At 31.6% G+C, this 21,417-nt stretch overlaps 1 protein-coding gene across 4 annotated transcripts in view; it reads right to left on the bottom strand.

The window, feature by feature from the left end:
* LOC118200992 (glycerol-3-phosphate acyltransferase 1, mitochondrial-like) overlaps positions 1-21,417 on the bottom strand; it is a 115,680-nt gene that overhangs the window by 58,379 nt on the left and 35,884 nt on the right. For all 4 annotated transcript variants that reach the window (XM_035372994.2, XM_035372992.2, XM_035372993.2 and 1 more), the window contains 4 exons: positions 17,802-17,898; positions 16,024-16,153; positions 15,620-15,702; positions 11,105-11,218 (listed from right to left, as the gene is read on the bottom strand). In XM_035372994.2, the coding sequence (XP_035228885.1) occupies positions 11,105-11,218; positions 15,620-15,702; positions 16,024-16,153; positions 17,802-17,898 (424 nt within the window). The remainder of the gene's footprint in view (positions 1-11,104; positions 11,219-15,619; positions 15,703-16,023; positions 16,154-17,801; positions 17,899-21,417) is intronic.

The raw sequence follows: 21,417 nt of genomic DNA, 5'->3' as shown, positions 1-21,417 counted from the left end.
GTAGTTTTGAAATGCTTCGTCAGAGGAAAGTGTAGCGATGTATCTTCTTAATTCTCGATCAGCCCCAACAAAGTTGGTGCCTCTATTGGAAAAGATTTTCTTGGGTTTTCCTCTGCGTGACACAAATCTTTTCAGAGATGCTAGGAATGCTTCAGTTGTTAGATCACTGGGCCTTTGTGGTGAAGCATACGTAAAGGCAAACATAACATTTATATCTCGTTCCTCCTCTTCCTTTCCTAGCTTTAATTAAAAAGGGGCCTGCAAAATCTAGTCCTGTATTCGAGAATGTTCTATCTGGCAATACGCGAGAAGCAGGTAGGTCGCCCATTATCTGATTGGATGTGCTTGTTCGATTTTTAAAACATTTTATACATTTCCAAATTATTTTTCTTACAATTTCTCGGCCATTAACGATCCAATATTTCTGTCGCAGAGCAGATAATGTTAATGTGGCTCCTCCGTGAAGGTTCACTTCGTGAAAGTGTTTGACTATCAATTCAGTAACTTGGTGACTTTTGGGAAGAATGATTGGATACTTTGTGTTTTCTGAAATATTCGAGTTACAGAGTCTACCACCGACTCTAAGGATTTCTTCTCTATCAAGAAAAGGATTTAATTTCAGGATTTTAATGCTGAGATTCAATTTCTTCCCTGCTTTCAAAAGTCTAATTTCTTCTCTAAATTCGGAATGTTGTATGATTTTAAAAATCAAATTGCTTGCCTTATCCAATTCTTTAACTGTTAAAAAACTCTTGAGTTTTAAAGACGTAGGTTTAATATTGTGGCAGAATCTTAAACACCATGCAGTTACGCGTTTCAATTTTTTCCAGGATGAAAACCTGGATATCAATTCAAATTCAACCTCTTGGCTAATAACAGAATATACAGTAGTTTGACGCTGTTTTACCTGTACCTCTTCCACCATAGGCTCGATCAAAGGATCAAAAGATGATGAAGGTAAATTTTTCTCTTTTAACCACACTGGTCCATTGAACCAAAGTTTATTTTCCACTAGATCAGAAGCTCTTAATCCACGTGAAACTATGTCAGCCGGATTGTCATTTCCCTTACAGTATTTCCATTGCGAAGGTGATACAACATCTTGTATTTCACGTACACGATTAGCAACAAAGGGTTTCCATTTATCAGCGGTACCCCTGATCCAGTGAAGAACAATTTTAGAGTCACTAAAACAAAATACATTATCTTCTTGGATAGTAAATAATTTTCTTAAATATTTAACTATTCTTGCGGCAATAATGGCTCCCATAAGTTCTAAACGAGGCAAGGTTAATTTTTTAAGTGGGGATACACGGCTCTTTGAAAGAACAAAAGACGTACAGCAAGAATCAGGATGACGAAAATATGCAACAGCTCCATATCCCTTGAGGCTGGTGTCACAAAAGACAAAAAGCTCTATTTTATCGAAATTTACACATTCATCATTTAATATGTATTTTCTAGGAATACACAAGTTGAGAATAACTTCAATTTCAAAGTACCAAGTTTTAAATTTTTCACTCAAATAACTGGGCAAAATTGTGTCCCAATCAATACCCAATTCCCATAACTCTTGTAATAAGAATTTTATTCTGATAACAAAGGGTGCAATGAATCCAACTGGGTCATAAATTTTTGCCACGATCTGTAATACCTTTCGCTTTGTAACGTGTTTCCAGTCAACTGGTTGTAAAAGTTCTTGTACATCTAATTTCAATGTATCCTCATCCAAATCCCTAATTATTCCCAGCACTTTTAACGTTTTCTTATCCAAATTATCTTCCTTATTAATTAAACCAATATCTTGCCAATGATTTTTTAAAGATACGGAATTTGATTCAAATTTTCTTAAGTTCATACCAGCGTCTTGAAGAATTTTAACTGCATCAGTTGATAATGAGAAAACTTCTTCAACGGAGTCTGCTCCATGGATAAGGTCATCAACATATAAGGACTTATTTAACATGTCAACAGCTTTGCTATATTTCTTTCCATAACCCTTAATATGATGTTTGATAGTGGCGGACAAAATAAACGGACTTGTTGTCATTCCAAACGGCACTCGGAACATTCGGAAAACCTTAAAGCCTAAACTATTGTCACCATTGTCGTAAGAATGATCAAACCACAAGAACCTTAAAAAATTTCTATCTTCACTATCAATTTGAATTTGGTGAAAAGCCTTCTCTATGTCTGCACAAAATGCAACTTTATGTACGCGGAATTTTAAAATTATATCCAACAAGTTAGGATTTAAATTAGGGCCTGATATCAAACATTCATTTAACGATTTAGCTCCTTCAGACTTAGAAGAGGCATCATAAACTATTCTTATTCTTGTTGTTACTTTTTCTTCACGTATAACTGGCCTATGAGGCATATAATAACAGTTAGGTTCATTTTCAACAAACTTACATTGTTCAACAATCCCCCTTTCAACTTGTTCTCTAATTATATTATCATATTCATTATATAGGAAATCATTTCCCTTTAATTTATGCTTAAGTCCTAGAAATCGTTGTTTAGCAACGAAAAAATTATCAGCGAGTTGTGATTTATTGTCCTTCCAAAAGAGTTTTGTTTCGTACCTGCTGTTATTAAATTTCAAACTGTCGCTAAAATGCTTAATAGTATCCAAATCAGTTTCCGAAAATGTTTTGTTTTCATTTTCAATTCCTATCGAATCCAATTTCCAAAATGACTGCAAATCAAATGTGTTTCCTTCAACGGCAGATAAAAACAACGCATTAATTCGAGTATTATTATTTTTTACTTTACCCATCACTGTGTATCCAAATATGGTCCGTACTATAAACAAAGCATCATTTATCATTGAATTACTTCCTGTTTGTATATACCAGAAATGCTCCGCGCCAAGCAGAATATTTATGTTCGCATTAACGGGACTTGTATCCGAAAGTTCCAAACCTTTTTTAGTCATAAATTCTTTAATGTTTTGACATGTTGATGGCGCCTGGAAGTTTATTGATGATATTAATTCTATTCCGATAGCTTCTACAACAAGGCAGCGATCATCGTTTTTATTTTTTATTTTTAGACTATATACATCAAATTCTTGCGAGTTACTGCGCTGATTTCCAAACGAATAAATTGTTAGAAATTCTTTTCTAATGACTTGCAATTCTAAATCGCGCGCTAACTTGTGGGTGATGAAGTTTCGTTCACTACCTGAATCAATTAATAATCTTACGATTCTCGATTTATTTTTGCTTTGAGCAATGACAGAACATGTCTGTAAAAGCACACTATTTTCAGGTTTTAGAGTGTTACAGTGGGAAGTAGATACTAAAGTTTTATTTTGCGTATCTGCGGAGTTAACATCTTCCATTTCTTTCGATTTCAAACGGCAGAAAAGTTTATTATGATTTTTCTCGTTACAATGTTCGCAAGGTTGTAATTTTGATCGACAAAACGCCCGCAAATGTGATCTCAGAAAGCATCTGTAACAGCGACCTTCATGTTTCAATTTGTTTCGTTTTTGTTCTTCGGAAAATTTCAAACATCCGGCAGATGTATGTTTGTTTGATTTGCAGAATATGCAAAACATTTTTACCCATGTGTTAAAAGCAGAAGCTTGTGATTTGACTTTATAATTTTTTAACCCTTGTTTAGGATTAACCCCTGTGTATTTATTACCTTTTGAGCTATTAATCAAAATACTTGCTTCTCGGCATTCAGTTTCTATTTTAATGAACTCTATTAATTCACTTACTTCTATATTTTGGTTAGATGTTCTTTTTCTATGGAATTCAAGAGCTAAATCTTCAGGTAACAATTTAAGAATTATTGGGTTCAATAACTGTCCGTATGAACCGCTAGTAACATCTAAACTACTTAAATTTCTAACGCAGATTTGTAACTGATCATAGAGCTTTCTTAACTCAAAAACATTCGAAGAACTTTTAACTGGTTCTAACTGTAACAACATCTGCATGAATTTTGATATAATAACATCTTTACGACCAAACCTCTCTTCTAAACTTTTAATGCATAGATCATAATTTTCTTCAGATAAAGCATAACCAGAAACACAATTATATGCTGAACCAGATAATAAACTTTTCAAATATGTAAACTTATCTATTTTAGATAAACTTGGATTAGAATGAATAGTATTATCATACGAATTAAAGAATTCGAGCCATTTACTGGGATCACCAGCAAATTTTTCAATACTTAATTTAGGTAACTTTACTGAAGCACTACTTGTAACAACATTATTACCATTCAGAGTACTACTAATACCATTACTAGTTGTAATTATACTTCTTTCAACAACTTCATTACTGTTAATTTTCTTTACTTTACTAACAATCTTAGCTTTAAACGTTATAATTTTTTCATCATACTCTTCACATACAAGTAGTTCGTTATCATATTCTTTTTCATCAATTATGAGAGCATCGATCTTTGAGTCAAGAGTTTTAAGTTTCTCATGGTATTCAATTAACAATTCATATGATGAATTTAAATCTTCTAGATGTTCTTTACTTAATTCTTCCGATAATAATTTCTCAAGTTTATTTAGAAGTGTAGTAACTTTACTACGTACAATAGCACGTTTCTTTTTCTCTTTTGCTAAATCATCCATTATGTTTCGTTTTCAAAGATCGATACCAAGAACAAATAAATCAAATTTCTTACCTTTCAAAAGGTAATTCCCCTTGTCGTGGGTTTCAGACACCAAAAAAATGTATGTTGTCTCTCTTCATGAGTCATAAATTCAAAGATCGTTTCGTTTCAGGAGTCAAGGTTGGGAGAGCATTAGAATTTCAAATCAAAATTTCAAGAGTTCACAGAACATAGAAATAACATTTATTAATGATAAACTTATATTACTTATATTACTTCCACCTATAGCGGCCGTGAAACATAATCAAGCATCAACTAAATATGACATGCGTCATTCTTCATGTTCAAGCGTCAAGTGAATATTTTTCATCGGCGCGCATCAAGAGCGCCACCTATCTACCAAAAAGACGGAACATATATATATATATAAAACCTCTGGGTTTTATTTCTGTTGCATTAAGATAAAACTTGAAAGAGTGATTTATTAATTAAACTTAAGAACTCCAAAGTTCTTTGAACTTTGCACCTGTTATTTTAAATTCTAATAGTAACTCTTCTTCTCTCAGACTATGTAAAACATTCTAAAAATTAAGAACACATTATTTAGTGTTTTCAATGATATTTTTACTTCACCAATTTTTCTGAAATGCGATTTCCTACTTTTAAACCCATAACCTGTGTATAATCCTGTGATTTTCTTTCCTTTTAAATCTATAATACTCAATCCAAATATTCCAATTTTCAACAAAATTTTAAGCCTAGAGATTTTACAAATGTGTTTCCATTAAAAAAATATCATGAAAAAATAATTACTTGAAATGAGAATATCATCAATGGCATGATGAAATACGTGTCTAATAATGTGTTTCAGTAAAATGTGATAGCAAAATACAGTATTAAGTCTGGACTCCAATATCCGGAATTTCCAATGCCCAGTCTAAAATCCGAGCACTGGATCACCAGCTACAATTTTTTTTTTTTTTTTGTATTCTTTATGTTTGCATATTTGATGCTTTTTCATAATAAAACATGTAGAGAGTATTTATTCTTAATTTTACATATCCTGTGACACTAAACAAAATACCTCCATATTGGAAAAATTATCAATTACTAGCATTGTGAGGTTTCATTTTAAGTTCTTTTACCAAAACCATTTCCCTATCTCCCCATTTCCATTTTCTTGCCAGAAAGTTAATTTCTAGCTCACATGATATTCAAATGAGGTAGAGAGAAGAGTGTATTTAAAGGAAGGTTTTAGAGGAAAGCATCAGAGCGTGTTCTGCCTGCTGAAGGCCACGTTGCTAAATTTATTTCCTTGCAAATACTATTTTTCAGCACTGCATTATTCTTGCCATTAAGCTTGTTACACTGACTTTAGGTCAGAGCCAGCTTGCACATTATTCTAATTGTGCAGCAGTTAGGTTAATTTACTTTTTTTAGTTATGGTTAATTCATTATCATTGTTTTAAGCCATAATTAGTGGCTTCTCTAAGTACAGTAAGTGCTGTCTGTTAACTTTTATTTGAGTCAATAAAAGGCTCTTTTATATGCTTTCAGTGTGGTATTTAAAAGACATAGCAAAAATTCACCTTTAGTCTTAGGAGTTCTCATATATTTGATATTCAAAAGAATACAACTCTATTGTGGCACCAAACTTTGAATAGAACCATGTCACAGGAAACTCCAAGATTTAGTTTGGCCCCCTCAATGTCACAAGTTGACCCTTCGCCGACTGTAGTTGATCTCGTGGAGGGATTTGAATTCATCATTGACAACATAAGAGCTGAAATGAAATCTCTGGTCACCTTTTGATGAAAAAATCCCATCCCATTTTCTATTATAGCCAGTTACAAAAGCACAAAAAGTTACCATCACAGCAGCCACACTTAGTGACCAAGCCTCAACATGGTATAAATGCATTGGTTTGTGTTGGGTGAGCGTGGCAGCGATACATATACATTTGAAAATTTTTTAAATGCTCTCGTTAAAGCATTCGCCATTGTAAAAGATAGGGACAAGCTTGAGTCAGAGCTATTTACTATATTCCAGATTAAAGTTGAAGATTTAACAGACTTTATTTTATGAAAAAAAATCAAATTTTTAGTTTGTTGTATGGGAAGAGGGCAGATAAAAAAATATCCAAATTATTTTGCAGAGGTTACTGCCTAAAATCCAAGACTTTTTCGAGCTCCACAATCCAATGAAGTTAGAAAGTCTATCTGAATTAGCAATTAAGTTTCAAAATTGACACACGGCAGAAAAAAAAACATGCATTACAGGGTTTGGCGAAAGGCCAGATGGGCAAAGTTTTAGGCCAATACCCCATCGAAGGCCACAGTTTGGACAGAAAAGACAATCTGACAAAAGAGGAAAATATTCAACCATGAATTGTGGTTGCCAAAAAGAAGGGCAAAAGAGAAAATGGGAAAAATTTAACCCTTCGACTGCTAACTGTGCTAAGTTAAAACACTTTGCATGAGAAGCATGTGGCCGCAGAATGACTGACCAAATAAATGAAATTTTGACAAACTAGGAAGTGGTATGTGGGTGCATGAATATGTACCTTAATGTGCATGAATGTGATGACCTTAATGTGAGGAAATAGGCGTAAGTATAATAAATAATTTCACTAACATAATTAATTCATGCTTAACTTTATCAGCATGCAATAAAAGTCAGACATAATTTAGGAGAACATGCGTTTAGTTCCAATTTCATGATACATCATCAGTAGCATAAAGCCAAATGATTGCTGTGAATGTGAAGGTTCTTCAGAAATCGCAAACAAAAAGCAAAATTTTCCATTTAGTGAAATTTGTGAAGTGGTAATAAGTGAAAATGATATAACAGAAATTTGACATAGTGATCACATCTCAATCATGAATCAATTAATGGACAGCAAAATCTGTAGTATGATTCTAAATCCAAAAAGATTTCGCTACTGATAGTGAAGAAAGTGTCAGAAAGGTTGTTGAGAACAATTTCGATTAACAATTTAGTGGGAATTTGTGAGAAAGCAATTAAAGGACTTGAACAATGAACTTTGTAACTGAGCAAGAAATTATGTCTGTACATTATGTCTGTACTGTTAAAGTGAAAGTATTAGAACAAAAAACGAAGCAAATTAAACAACTTACATTAAAGGAAATGTTTAATAAAGCAAACAGATAAATACTGAGCTTTTTTAACTAGATTTAAACTCATGATCTAATATCGAGAAAATTCCCAAATCTGGAATTGCCAAAGTTCCGATGAGTATGGATCTTAAGCTTCTATAAAATATTTTATCTGTATATGCAGTTTCAGCACAGTAATAAAACCAAACATAGCAGAATTCCTTTCATATGAACTCTTCAGAACCATGGGTTATACTAATGGGTAAATTTTGCAGATTATAGATCTAGTGTTCGAGTTTTTTTTTTTTTTTTTTTTTTTTTTATTATTACTTCCGTTTCTAGTTTTTATACTACATTTGGATTATTTGCACATAAATAATTGAAAAAAAAACTCTTATATTAAGTATTATTTAGTATAATACCTTTTTTTATTCCATAAAATCAGCATATCATCATTTTCTAGTGTTTTAAAGAAAATTTGTTTTCAAGAAAGCCTTCAAGTAGTAATGGTCTAATGCTAAACCTTCATCAAAAGTAATTTTTGTTTCTTCATTATTAGACTCAGTACTTGAATTTTCAAATATGTTAAAACATCAACTTAGTTTAAAACATTTGAAGTAATTTCATCATCAGTCAGTTGCAATGTAACTGAAGACTTATATCTGAAATCATCCAATCAGAAATATTTTTTTTTCTTGCTTTCAAACAAATTTGAAATTTTAGTTCTGTCAAATAAAAGTAAATTCTGCTTCTTTTGCATAAGATAGCCTGAAAATTCTGCAATATCATTTTCAGTTTCAATAAAACGCATCAGAAATCACAAAACCAGTAGTCATTTATTAGCCTATTCTTTTCTTTAAGAAATTCAAGGATAAAATATTTAATTTTTTAACAGGCAAGAAACATGAAGAGATAAAAGCAATAAGTATGCATTCACTTTTCTAATGTACAGAGCTGCTCTACAATTCAAATCTAAAACTACAAGAGTGCGAAGACAAGAAGGAAATGTAATAAATTAAAAGGGATAAATGATAGATACTTTTTAAGAATGAAAGAATTGCTGTTATAAACATGCAATGAAGCATAAATAAAACATAAACATAAATAAAATTGCATTAACATAAATAAAACATAATAACAATTAACATAAATAAAATTGCATACACAGTAGTGAAATTACTTTTAAAATATTTTTATGCTCTTATGTTAAATAAATGTATACCAAAATAACTAAAATACACTGTTTTCAAATGTCACATAGTAATATTTCCCCTAAAATAAATCCCTATGATAGTTCTGTCATTATGTTTTGTGCACATGTGCTATTAGTAATTATTAGTGCTACAACTGAGCTTTTGGAATTTATTACACAAAATCTCTATTCTTAAACCTTCTTTTCTTTCTCATTTTCTATGCAAAGAAAATCTCAACAAATGCTATTCTTGAACATCTCTTCCTATCTGCTTTGTGCAGGTTATAAATAAAACAGCTATAACAAGGCATATGGCTATAACAATGCATTTAAAGTTTGAGCTCAAAATCTGGAAAAGAAGAGAGAAATTCTTTACATATATTTACCACACATATTCATAAGAGACAGCAGAAAATATGTATATAAAAGTCGAGATTGAGTGTGAAATATTTGCACAGGTTTGCAATCTGATCCATGAGCAATAATAAAAAAAAATACTACTGCACAGACAGAAAAAGCTAATGTCTGCATCCAAAAATATACACAGATTACAATCATTCATGGATTGTCAAAATTCTACTGTAGCATTTAGTTAATACTAATTAATTGGAACAATAATTTCTTTACTGCACAGGTGAAGTGAACTTGATGTATCATAATAACTTTTTTTAGCTTTGTTTATCTGGACAATGAATGATAAAAGAATCAGGCTCAGAGCTAACTGATTTGCAGTTGAATACATAATATAAAATATGTAAATAGAAATACTAACTTTAATTTGCAATAGCCCCTTAATTTTTTTCAATTAGATTTGAATATTTTCCCTCTCTATCTTTTTCATAATGCTGGAAGATACAGTTAGTTTGGAACTGGAAGTAAAAATTTGCAAATCTCTTCTCAAATAAGCCTCCATCTTAGATCATGTCTCTTTTCATTTTTGCTCCTCTTACTAACAAGTCTGCCATTTCTCTCTTCAAAATCATATCTTAAAATGAAATTGTACTAATTTAATTATTAATTATTATATAAGTTCTTTTTAGCTTACTGATGTATGTCAACAAGAACTAGAAAACAATATTAATTCTGCCATGACTGCTTCTTATTGCAGCTGGCATGAATTAAAGTATTTCTAAGTATGGATCAAAATCTGCACAATCAGTCTACCCTACAATACACACACATACTTACATATATATTATTTACATATATTTATGGATATAAGTGTAAATTTACATTTATTTATATATATAACACATCGTTCAATAAGTCCTGGGACTAACAGATGACGTAGTAATATCAACTCGACTTCGTTGTTCGAAAGAACTAACCTTCGAATGACACGTGTCCGATTTTCATGGCATTCGGACCGGAAATAGTGAAGCTATTGTGGTGAAAGTGGCACTACTTATGGACAAAATGGAGAAAAACTAATTTCAAGTGTTGATCAAACATTGCTATTTAATGAGCAAAAATACTGTCCAAGATCAGCAATGGCTTGAAAAACGTTATCCAGGCTCTGCTCCATCAAAAACAACCATTTTCCGAAGCCGTCCAAAGCATCCAAAAATGCAACAGTCAGCTGGCAAAGTCATGGCATCAGTATTTTGGGATGCACGAGGTATAATTTAATTGACTACCTTGAAAAGGGAAAATCTATCAATAGTGCCTATTACAGTGAGTTATTGGTGTGTCAAAAGGATGAAATCAAAAAAAAAAAAAAAAAAAAAGACCGCATATGAAGAAGAAAAATAATCTTCCATCAAGACAATGCCCCATGCCACAAGTCAATGCAAAAACTGGTTACATTGAACAAGTTGGGCTTCACTCTGCTTCCCCACCTACCATACTTGCCAGATCTAGCCCCCAACGACCACTGGCTGTTTGCTGATCTCAAAAAGATGCTCCATGGAAAAAGATTAGGCTCGAATGAGGAAGTCATCGCTGCCACTGAAGCTTATTTTGTGAACAAGGACAAATCGCTTTACAAGCATGGTATTGAAAAGTTAGAAAAGCACTGGAATGATTGCATAGTTCTTGATGGTGATTATGTTGCTGACTAAACGTGAATTTTGTGAAATGGATGTTGTTTTCTTAGTTAGTCCCGAGACTTATTGAACTGAACGAACTTAGTTAGTCCCGGGACTTATTGAACTGAACGATGTGTTATATATGAATCTTAATAAGAGAAAATAAAATCACCAACCTTTAATGAATATGGTTGACCGAAATTCACCCTCACAATTCCAAAATTTAAATGTAACATTTTCCACACTGAATGCAAAACAGAGAAAAAACTTTCTTTGTCTTTTGGATGACCCTAAATTAGCAAGAATTTAGAATGTTACTTATATGTAAAATACCAATAAATTATTTTTAAACAAAAATTAATTACTGAGACACAGCAGTATTTCAAGTTCTGTAATATTAAATGCATTTTGAAAAACTTAATTAAAAATATTAAACCAATTCATGTTTTTAATGTTTTAAATTTAATATATGGAACTGAATTCTGTGAAGTAATGCAACTTCATAAGAATTACAAAATACACAGGGTGTTTACATATTTTTACAGGGTTGCCACTCAAACAGGAGAATGAAATTCCCTGACTTTTCCAGGTTTTCCAGGTGTGTTTCGAGAAAATTTCAGTCTATCCGCATAATGTACATTGGCTGTGCTAAGAGGTAAATTAATTATGGTATTACTTGTACTGTGTAGCAAATTCACTTAATTATTGAATAAATCCCAGAGGACATTTATTCTTAATTATTCTTGGTACACATTGTTTGATAATTTTGTTTACTTTTCCACTTAAGAAACTTAATAAAAATTTAAGATATATACATTGGATAACAATTGTATGTTTTATTTAATTATTACTCATGATCATCACCAGTTCAACACGAGGCTAATAATCCGCTCTTTATAAATCACAATGCAATGCTAAATAGTTAGGTTAGATTTTAGGTAAATTTAATTTGTGTGAGGTGTCTTCTTAAAAGGCACCTTAACACTTGAAAACACAAATATAATTATAATAAGAGTTGTTTTCTCCACTGAAGATTGAGATTAGAATCTGCCCAATCTGGAATAAAATAAGGCTTTTTTTGCAGACATTCTGCAGCTAAACGAAAGAAAAATCTATTTAATGATATTTTTTTAATAAATTGAGGTATTTTATATTTATTTCGCAGCATACATAAGAAAAAAATATGTGCATTAAATTTCATGATGGTATGTCATCATACTGCTTGAATTAATTTCAGGATTATGCCAGAGAAAATTTTCTGAAATTTGAAAATATTATTTACTAACAATAAATAAATTTAGAGGGAAGAAGCAACATTAAATGATACGAATAACATAAAAATAAATTACTTAAAAATTGAATTAGAATAATCAACGATATTTTAGCAAATATAGTTATATTACATGGTTAGCCTAGATGACTGATTACTATTTTTTTTATTTTACTGCAAAATGACATGGTATTTATTAAAAAGAAAAGAGAAAAAAAGATTTTGTGGTAAAATCCTAGTATAAGGTACGGCCTTCGCACGATTTTGAAAACTGTCACCAAGAACAAAATGACCCGTTTACTGCTCATCATTATGTCGCCAAATCCCGCCGTACCATACATGGAGATTATTCTAACCAAAGAAAGTCTATGTAAAGAAGAAAAGGTTCCATACATTTAAATGCTATTACACTGCTAGAAAGCGGAGGGAAAATTTGCCAAGGGATTTGGCGACGGAACCTGGCGGCCAGAATTTCCCTCTCCGCGATGTGTACAGGAAATTGAGAAACACATGTTAAGAAGAAACGTTCTTTGACAAAAAAGAAAACTACGAAAATCCATTTCTAAATTATTGCGAAAAATCCAAGAAGAAACGTTATCCAAGAAGAAACGTTTTATCAAAGAACGTTTCTTCTTGAATTTTTCGCAATAATTTTAAAAACGGATTTTTGTAGTTCCCCCCCCGCTCAAAATAACTAATCCATGAATTAATTTATTTGCGCCAAAAATATTTTTTTTTCCTTTAGAGTTTAAAGAAATTTTAAACTATATTCATTTTATGAACTCTTGATAACGTGACCTGCAAACTTTGACACCGGTTTCGAGCTTTGGCGACAGATATATCGCGCATGCACAGCTGTTTCCCTCTACGATGGAACGGAGCCACGTCTGTTGCAGAGAGGTTTTCCTGCTTTACAATACATATTCTTTGATTCTAACCTCCATGGTATCGTACGATAAGATTAAACCCATTTTGTTTTATACGAGAATAGGTACTTTCTTTAGTTCATGCACTGCACATGCAATTCTCCCGATTCTCGAGGTTACTGGAAACCAAAAGTTGCGGGAAACTTGCTTTGCCTTTCTAAAAGACAATCAAATTGGAGCTGCAAAAATTAGCTCTATGCCAGCTGCCCGAATGACACTCACGTGATACACAATTCGCCAAAAAAGTTATTTCTTCCGACGTCGGCACAAAACTCGCTTTTTTTGGCAGGATCGTTGTATGAAATTCCCTGACTTTTCCAGGTTTTGTCTAAAATACTTAAATTTCCTGACTTTTCCCTGAATTTTTTGTCAATTTTCGAATTCCCTGACTTTTACTGGTTTCCCCATTGGTGTGGCAACCCTGTTTTTAGAACAATTTCAGTAAATAATTTTTAAAAAGTAAATGTTTTGGAATAAAAACTTCTGGTTATTGCTTATTATTTGAAATGAGAAATATTGCTTGCTACTTCTAAATTTACTCTTCTTTCAAAATGTTGCATGTAAACAAGCTGTGGATTGAACGATAAGTTTTTGCAATTTCCAAAGAAAAAATTCCTATTCCATTGTTAAAAAACTGTGAAATGTATGGTATTAAAAATTTTAAGTGCAAAATAAGCAGCATTATTAATTGGAAAGGGAAAAACCATCAGTCATTATACTAGATGGAAAGAAGACTCCAAGATTTAGGTGCAAGAGACACTTGACTCAGGCTTCTGGGTGATAGCTGCATCCTGAGTGGAACAGATAGCAATTACATGGCTTTTGATGGCATAACATGGCATTATTTCAAAGTGAGAACCAGTGAAAAATTAATTTTCATGTGATGCGTGAGTGAGTCTTGGAGATAGAGTTACTCTGCAAAAACCAGGTCAGTATAATGGCAATAAATTAGCTACTGCTCAGTTTGAAGAAAGGTTGCAGTAGTAAGGCATGAGACAATTATAGGTAGAATGTTTTGAGAGCTTTTGAGCAGTGCCAGTCTTGAAGTATAAGGCTGAAGACTTAAGGGCAAGAGACACTTGAATCAGGCTCCTGGGTGATAGCCACATAGTAATTAGAAGAGATAGCAATTACATGGCTTTTGATAGCATAACATGGCATTATTTCAAAGTGAGAACCAGCAAAAGTACTAATTCTCATGTGAGTACAAGTCTTCAAATATAGAGTTACTCTGTGAAAACCAGGTAGAATACTCCAAACGAATACCCAAAAAAGGCATGTACTATTTCTTAAATTGTTAACAGAATATAAATAATAACAGAAAATCTGCCAACACAAAAATCAATTCCAAACTCTTTAAATACATCAGTAGCAATATTAAATAAAATACTAAACCAAGATTTACAACTTAAAAAAGCTAAAGGGCATAATGTTCACCAGCTTTTGCCAAGGCATGTGGCTCAATGCAGCATTATTTGTAGACCACTACATGAAAACTATTTAGCAGAAGATAAATGGATATATTGTGATCCTTGGTGAAGCATCCATTTACCTAAATGATTGTAACAAAAAAAGGATATATATATATATATATATATATATATATATATACATATTTTTAAACAGCAAAGAGAAAAAAAATGTACAAACCTGGTTCCGTACAAACACTTTATTGAAACTTTTTTTTATTGACAAAATTTCAATAAAGTGTTTATGATTATCATAGGACTCCCTTACAATGAGAAATTAAAAATCAGAAGAGAGAAAAAAATGTTAAAAATCAACTCAACGTACAATCAAGAGAAAATTTCGCATTCAATATTTACGGAAGAAATTCAATCTTTATCCCAATGACTTTTCAAAAAGTGAACTTCATCAAGTAAAAGCCATACTTCCAAAAGTACCACAGCATTCCTTATAAAAATGAAGACTGATACAGATATTGCATATATGTCTTTTCAACATATTCCTGCAAAGTCCCCTTATGTTTCACCTATTGAATATTGTCCCTTTGGTTTCTTGAAAACAGCTGTTCGTTAAATACAAGCCCACCATGATCAAACAATGACTTTGGAAAGTAGTGGTAAAGGAATGGAAACCAATACCCCTGGAAGTTTTATGAAAAGCTCTTTCATCATGAAAGCTTGAAAGTTATCTGTGTAAAAGAATGCCCTCATAGAAATTTAGAATTTTTCTTAAACGAAGTGTGACCACTAAAAAAAAAAAAAAAAAAAAAAAAAAAAAAAAAAAAAAAAAGAGGGGGGGGGAAGACTCCTGTTTGAATTTAAATACTTCACTTGTCATTTCCTTTTCTCAAGTGTCATCTGCTTTAACAATGAATTTTTAATTTTGTAACTGACCATAGCATTATAAATATAGAGTATAATAACAGATAAAAAAGTTAATAAAAGCAAGCAATAAAAAGAGTTAATATTTCACTTGAAAGATTTGAATAAAAAATAAAATTATTAGACAAAGTAAACTAATTACATTACCAGCAATTCCCTCACAAAATTTCTGTCAACGATTTTTTCATAACTTATGGAAACAGGTGAAATATATACATCCTCAATAGAACCTAAAAGAATAAAGAGTAATATTGTTATAAAATGGGGGTAAAAATAAAAATATTAAATCATTTACAATAATTTATTTAATTTAAAGCATTTCTAAAACGATGTAAGTACTAATAATTACAGTAGACACAAATTTTAAAAGACATTTACATAAGTTCTCATGGAAAACTAAGTTCTTGTTATTCAGTATATTTCGAAACATGGTAACTCAATCATGATTTATTGGGGGGGGGAATACACAAAGTACCAGTTACATTATTAATCATGAAAACTTATTCATATGCAATATATAAATGTGTTGGAATCTTAATATTTTACATTACCTTTTAAAAGAGAATCCACCACAATTGAAAGTAAGCCAACTTTAGGGAGCCGAGGCTTCCCTGATATTGATCGATCACCTTCAGTAAAAAATTCTAAGTTCTGACCAGATTTTAAGCTTTCAACTATGTACTAGGATCAAAAGAAGAAAAAATAGAAAATTCAACATCAAAATACAGGTAAAAAATATAGCCTTCTCACATCAAAAGATGAATACTAAAAGATTATAATTACAGTCAAAAGTCGTTAATCCAGACTCGTCAGGACTTCGGCGATTCTGGATTATCGATTTTTCCGGATTATAGATCATCAGTTTAAATCTCGTAAGATGGCATGCAGAAATTCTAAAATTAAAAATATGAAACCGTAATTTATGAAATAAAGAACAATTATGATCTAAAGGGTATCAAAATTTACAAAAAAAAGCTTAATATTTATTTGTTTACTTTATTAAACATTTCTTTCAATGTAAGTTGTTTAAGTTGCTTCGTTTTATGTGATAATACTTTCTCTTTAATTCTATAAACAGACATAATTTCTTGTTCAGTTACAAAGTTCCGCTGTTCAAGTCCCGTTAATTGCTGTGCCGAAAATACCGACTAACTTGTCAATCGAAATTTTTTCGTTTTCACTAACCTCTCTGTCACCTTCTTCATGTCTTTATCCATTTTTTGCAGCAATTCCACTTTTTGTTTGATGTACATCAAAACATACTTTCGTTTTGTAGATCCTTTGGGAGCTCCAGCATCGGAAATTCTATTTGACATAATCGAAAGTTCAAGTTTACTTTTATAAAATTGCTCTTACAGTCTGCAAAAAATAATAAGCTGGATCCAATTCGAAGATTAAGGAACAACACAATCATCAACATTAACTGAAATAGATAATTAGATAATTTTAGCTTATACCATCCGTTATACATAAAACGCACATGCGAAAACGTATTCTGCGCTTGCGCACACGCATATGCGCAGTCGTAAAAGGTCTTATGCGCATGTGTCAACACGGCGCATGCGCAGAAAGTTTTTAGCTTTGAGGTCCGGATTATGGGTGTCCGAATTAACGACTTTTGACTGTATATACTTTTCTACAAAAATCATACATTAAAATGGTTTGATAAAAATCACAAGAAAATATACTTTTTGAACACATCATTTAAAATTAAATGAAAAAAAAATAGTAAATACACCCTAAAATAAATAAAATAAAAAAATAAATAAATAAAATAAATTTAAACCCAAGATATTTTTATTATAAAAACATCTACTCTAATTTTATTTTTCTGCTCAGAGAACTCCTACTTATTTAACATCCCAGCAATTAACAATCTAATAAAAGTTGTATAATTTACCAGAAAAGGGGAGGAAGAAAAACCCAGAAATTGTATAGATTGGAGGATCCCTTCAGCCCACCTGGACACGAGTGTTGCTATAGCCCAAAAGAAGGAGTCCCATAACCCAAAAATTGTATTTGATGAATCTTAATCATTTATTTTAAATAAACACATGTATTAACAAAATTCAACTTTACATGTAGGTGAAAAAGTGACATGCTTCAGTTCACAACCAATAAACTTTTAAGGTAACAAAATATTTAATGACATAAAATATAATGAAAAGTTATTTTAACAATATGCTTCACTGAATTTTAAAACTTTAAAGAAAAACACAAATAGTGTGAATTAGAAATCAAGTGATTTTCTAATTTTTTGCTCTGTAAAATAGCTTTATTTCTGTACATAATAGAATAAGGAAAATAAGTAATTTAATTTTTTATTTACACTTTGCAAAACAGCTTTATATACATAATCAGTCTCATTTTGATCACAGTCAAGTTTTTTTCTTATGAAGAAAGCTCCTAAAAGTTTCATCAAGTACCTGAAATAAAAAAATAAAAATAAATAAATAAATTAGTCAATTAATATATTTATTTAACATAATCACAATAATGTGTGTACATACACATACAATGTATGCATTCATGTATATCTTATATATTCATTCTTTATGTTAGCAGTTAATGTTTTTATTCAGTGCATTCATACAAAAAAATTGTAGGAATGCTAACATATAAGAAAGAATACATAGTAAAAGCCCGACTCTCCAGCATTCAACTAACAGGAATTATATAATTATTAATATGCTTTATCTATTATTTGAATCTTTTTATTAACTAACTAACTGAAGAACAATCTGTTCACTTAAATTTCTTTTGGAACGACTGGGAGAGATCTCTGCCAAATTTTCACAACTGAATGAATTTCATAAACAGATAAGCATTTTACTTTCATGTTTTGAGGCCTATGAAATATGTGACTTTTATGTCTGAAATGCAATTTTTTTGCAACAAAATCTTAAATAATTTGAAATGTAAGCTTTCAGTATTCAAGTTGGTAACAAATATGGTTGTTTTTATAATATTAGTTCAGAAGTTTTTTCCATTTATTTGGCATTTTTATCCTGCATTCCAACTTCTAATTCTAAGTTTCAGTTTTTAGTTTTGGTTTACAATTTAGTGATTGGTCAAGAGGCATTTGCATTAAGGGTTACGTAAGATCGCATGATTAATTTGAATGAGGCAGTTTAGATTTACAGCACTATTTTTAGGACAGATAGATGAAGTTCCCAAATGAAATAAAAAAATAAAAGAGGTTATAGTGAATTAAATTAAGAAGTTTGCTTTCATATTTTTTATCTTACATATATATATATATACTAAGTATTCTTAAAAATGGCACAGACTCAAAATTAAGCAGGGACTAAAATATATATAGGAATATACATATAAAGAAAATATAAATCAAACATTCTTAAAAATTGTAAATGCATCTCTCTCTCTTTCTTTTCCTATATACAGGGTGTCTCAAAACATCGTTGCCAAACTTAACATGTTGGTCTGTCATACCATGACAAACAAAATTTACACAGGAACTTGCCTCCGAAAATGCCAATGGCGACCGCTAGAACGCAATGTTCGCAGGCTTATGGGAGAGTGGTTAAGTATGATCGTTTCAGGTGAGGACGTTGCAGAAGAAGGATGATTAGGTTTACTAACTCAGTTCTTTATGGACATTTTGTGAAAAGAGTGTTGCCAGATCTGATGGTTGATCTGATGGTTGATGCGCATTGAAACATCTGGTTTCAGCATGATGGAATGCCTGCACATTTTAGCAGCACTATATGGGAATACCTCTACATACCTTAATTGTTAATGGTCCTCCTCTGACCATTCGCATGGCCACCATGATGCTCCGACCTGACTCTCCTGGATTTATGCCTGTGAGGATATATTAAGTCCATGGTGTATGAGATGACCGTAACATTGGATATGGATCTTGTCAGGAGCCATTCAAAATGGACTCCGTGAATTCATTGCTTTGCTGTTGTGAAGAATGCAATTTGACGAATGGAAAGTATTTTGAACATCTTATATGATTTAATCATGTTGTTTCATAAATATAATATTAATACCTCTTTAAATATCCTTTCTTTCTCCCCCTCTACTCTTGCGAACAGTGCTCTCTAGTAGGCTTCGTTCGCTTTCCAGCACAAGTTCCTATGTAAATCTTGTTTGCTATGATATGACAGACCAGTATGATAAGTTTTGCAATTAATATATACAGTACAAAGTCCGTAATCTGGGATTCCAGATTAAGGGACTTTCCAGATTATAGATCATCAATTTAAATCTGGTAAGATGGCACGCAGAAATTATACAATTAAAAATATGAAACTGTAATTTATGAAATAAAGAGCAATTACGATCTAAAGGGTATCAAAATTTACAAAAAAAAGCTTAATATTTATTTGTTTACTTTATTAAACATTTCTTTCAATGTAAGTTGTTTAAGTTGCTTCGTTTTTTATGCTAATACTTTCTCTTTAATTCTATAAACAGACATAATTTCTTGTTCAGTTACAAAGTTCCACTGTTCAAGTCCTGTAATTGCTATGTCGAGAATACCGACTAAATTGTCAATCGAAATTTTTTCGTTTTCAATAACCTCTCTGTCACTTTCTTCACTATCGGAAGTGCACATGGGTAAACACTTTACACGCATGCATAGCGGACACGTGCATTAAAAGCGCATGCGTAAGTTTGTGGCTTTGAGGTCCGGATTATAGATCATTCCGGATAATGGACGTCCGGATTATGGACTTTGTACCGTATATAGCAACAGCTCTTTAAATTTATTCTTTAGATTTTTATATGGGTCAAATCCTTGATGTAGAGAATCATCATCCAACATCCGTTTCTTAGTTCGGGCGCCACTGTAGAGACATTAGTTTTTTTTGGGGGGGGAGGAGGCAAGATGAAAAATTAGCAACGCCTTCAGTGGGAATCGAACCGCGGACCTCTGGAATACGCACCCAGCATGCAGACCACAACACCACAAAGGCATGTCAAGAAGGCAGGAGAAATACCTTATAAAACTTAACCCTTTTTTAGACAAAACCCAATTCATATGCATTTAGTTACTCAGTTCTCTCTCTCTCTCTCTGTATATATATATATATAAATGAATTTTAAAAGTTAGGATTAAAATACCTAGGAAAAGCCTTAATTATCCAAAGTAACTGGAATCACAACAGCCTTAGATACTCAAAAATTCCGTTAGTAAAAAAATTTTTCTCTCAGCAAGGTATTCTGAAATAGTCTTTTTGAAATTCTAAAAATAAGTGCACAAGTACTACTGTTAGCAACTCTTATTAATAGTTTAAAATTATTTGTTTCAATTCAATAAATAATCCATGCAATATATATATATATATATATACATTTTCATGACAAAAATATTCCTAGAAAAACTAGAAATAAACAAAGTTCATCAAAATTTACAAAAATTATTAAATGTTTTTAAACTTCTTATATTTTTAGAAAAAAAAAAAAAAAAAAAATTGTAGACTATTTTTGTGACAACCCTGTAATTGCATGAGCCACAGTATGTTCATGCATGTTTTTATCATCAAAGATCTATGGGAGAAGAAATATGAATTTGGATAATCATGTAGTATCCGATCTACTGCTTCCAGTTTTTTATTTTTTTATGGAAACACTAAAACTGGTTATTGTTTTAATCATTCCTTTTTCCCACTATTTTAACATACATTCAAAATTAAAAATAGCAGTTTAATGGCACCATCTAAGAAATAACTAACTAACTAAAAGCTGTTGATCATGTATCATATGATTATCAGAAGTTGCCCTAAGTAATAAACAGCTTAAAGTTTCCCCTAAGTAATAAACAGCTTTACTCAAAGTTTGCAGAAAAACTGCCACACACTGTTAGTTTGACTACAGCTTAACATCCAGTAAATAGGCTGCTTGCATAGAAATTTTCATGGTTTTTCCCATATGATGCCTGAAGATGAACCAGTTTTTTTTAAGAGTGTCCT

Source organism: Stegodyphus dumicola, chromosome 7, assembly GCF_044657685.1.
Source record: "Stegodyphus dumicola isolate Sdum_Otavi_A_Nest chromosome 7, ASM4465768v1".
NCBI classification, from domain to species: Eukaryota; Metazoa; Arthropoda; class Arachnida; order Araneae; family Eresidae; genus Stegodyphus; species Stegodyphus dumicola.
The sequence above is the reverse complement of the archived record's forward strand: the minus strand, read 5'-3'. Positions and strand labels throughout refer to the sequence as shown.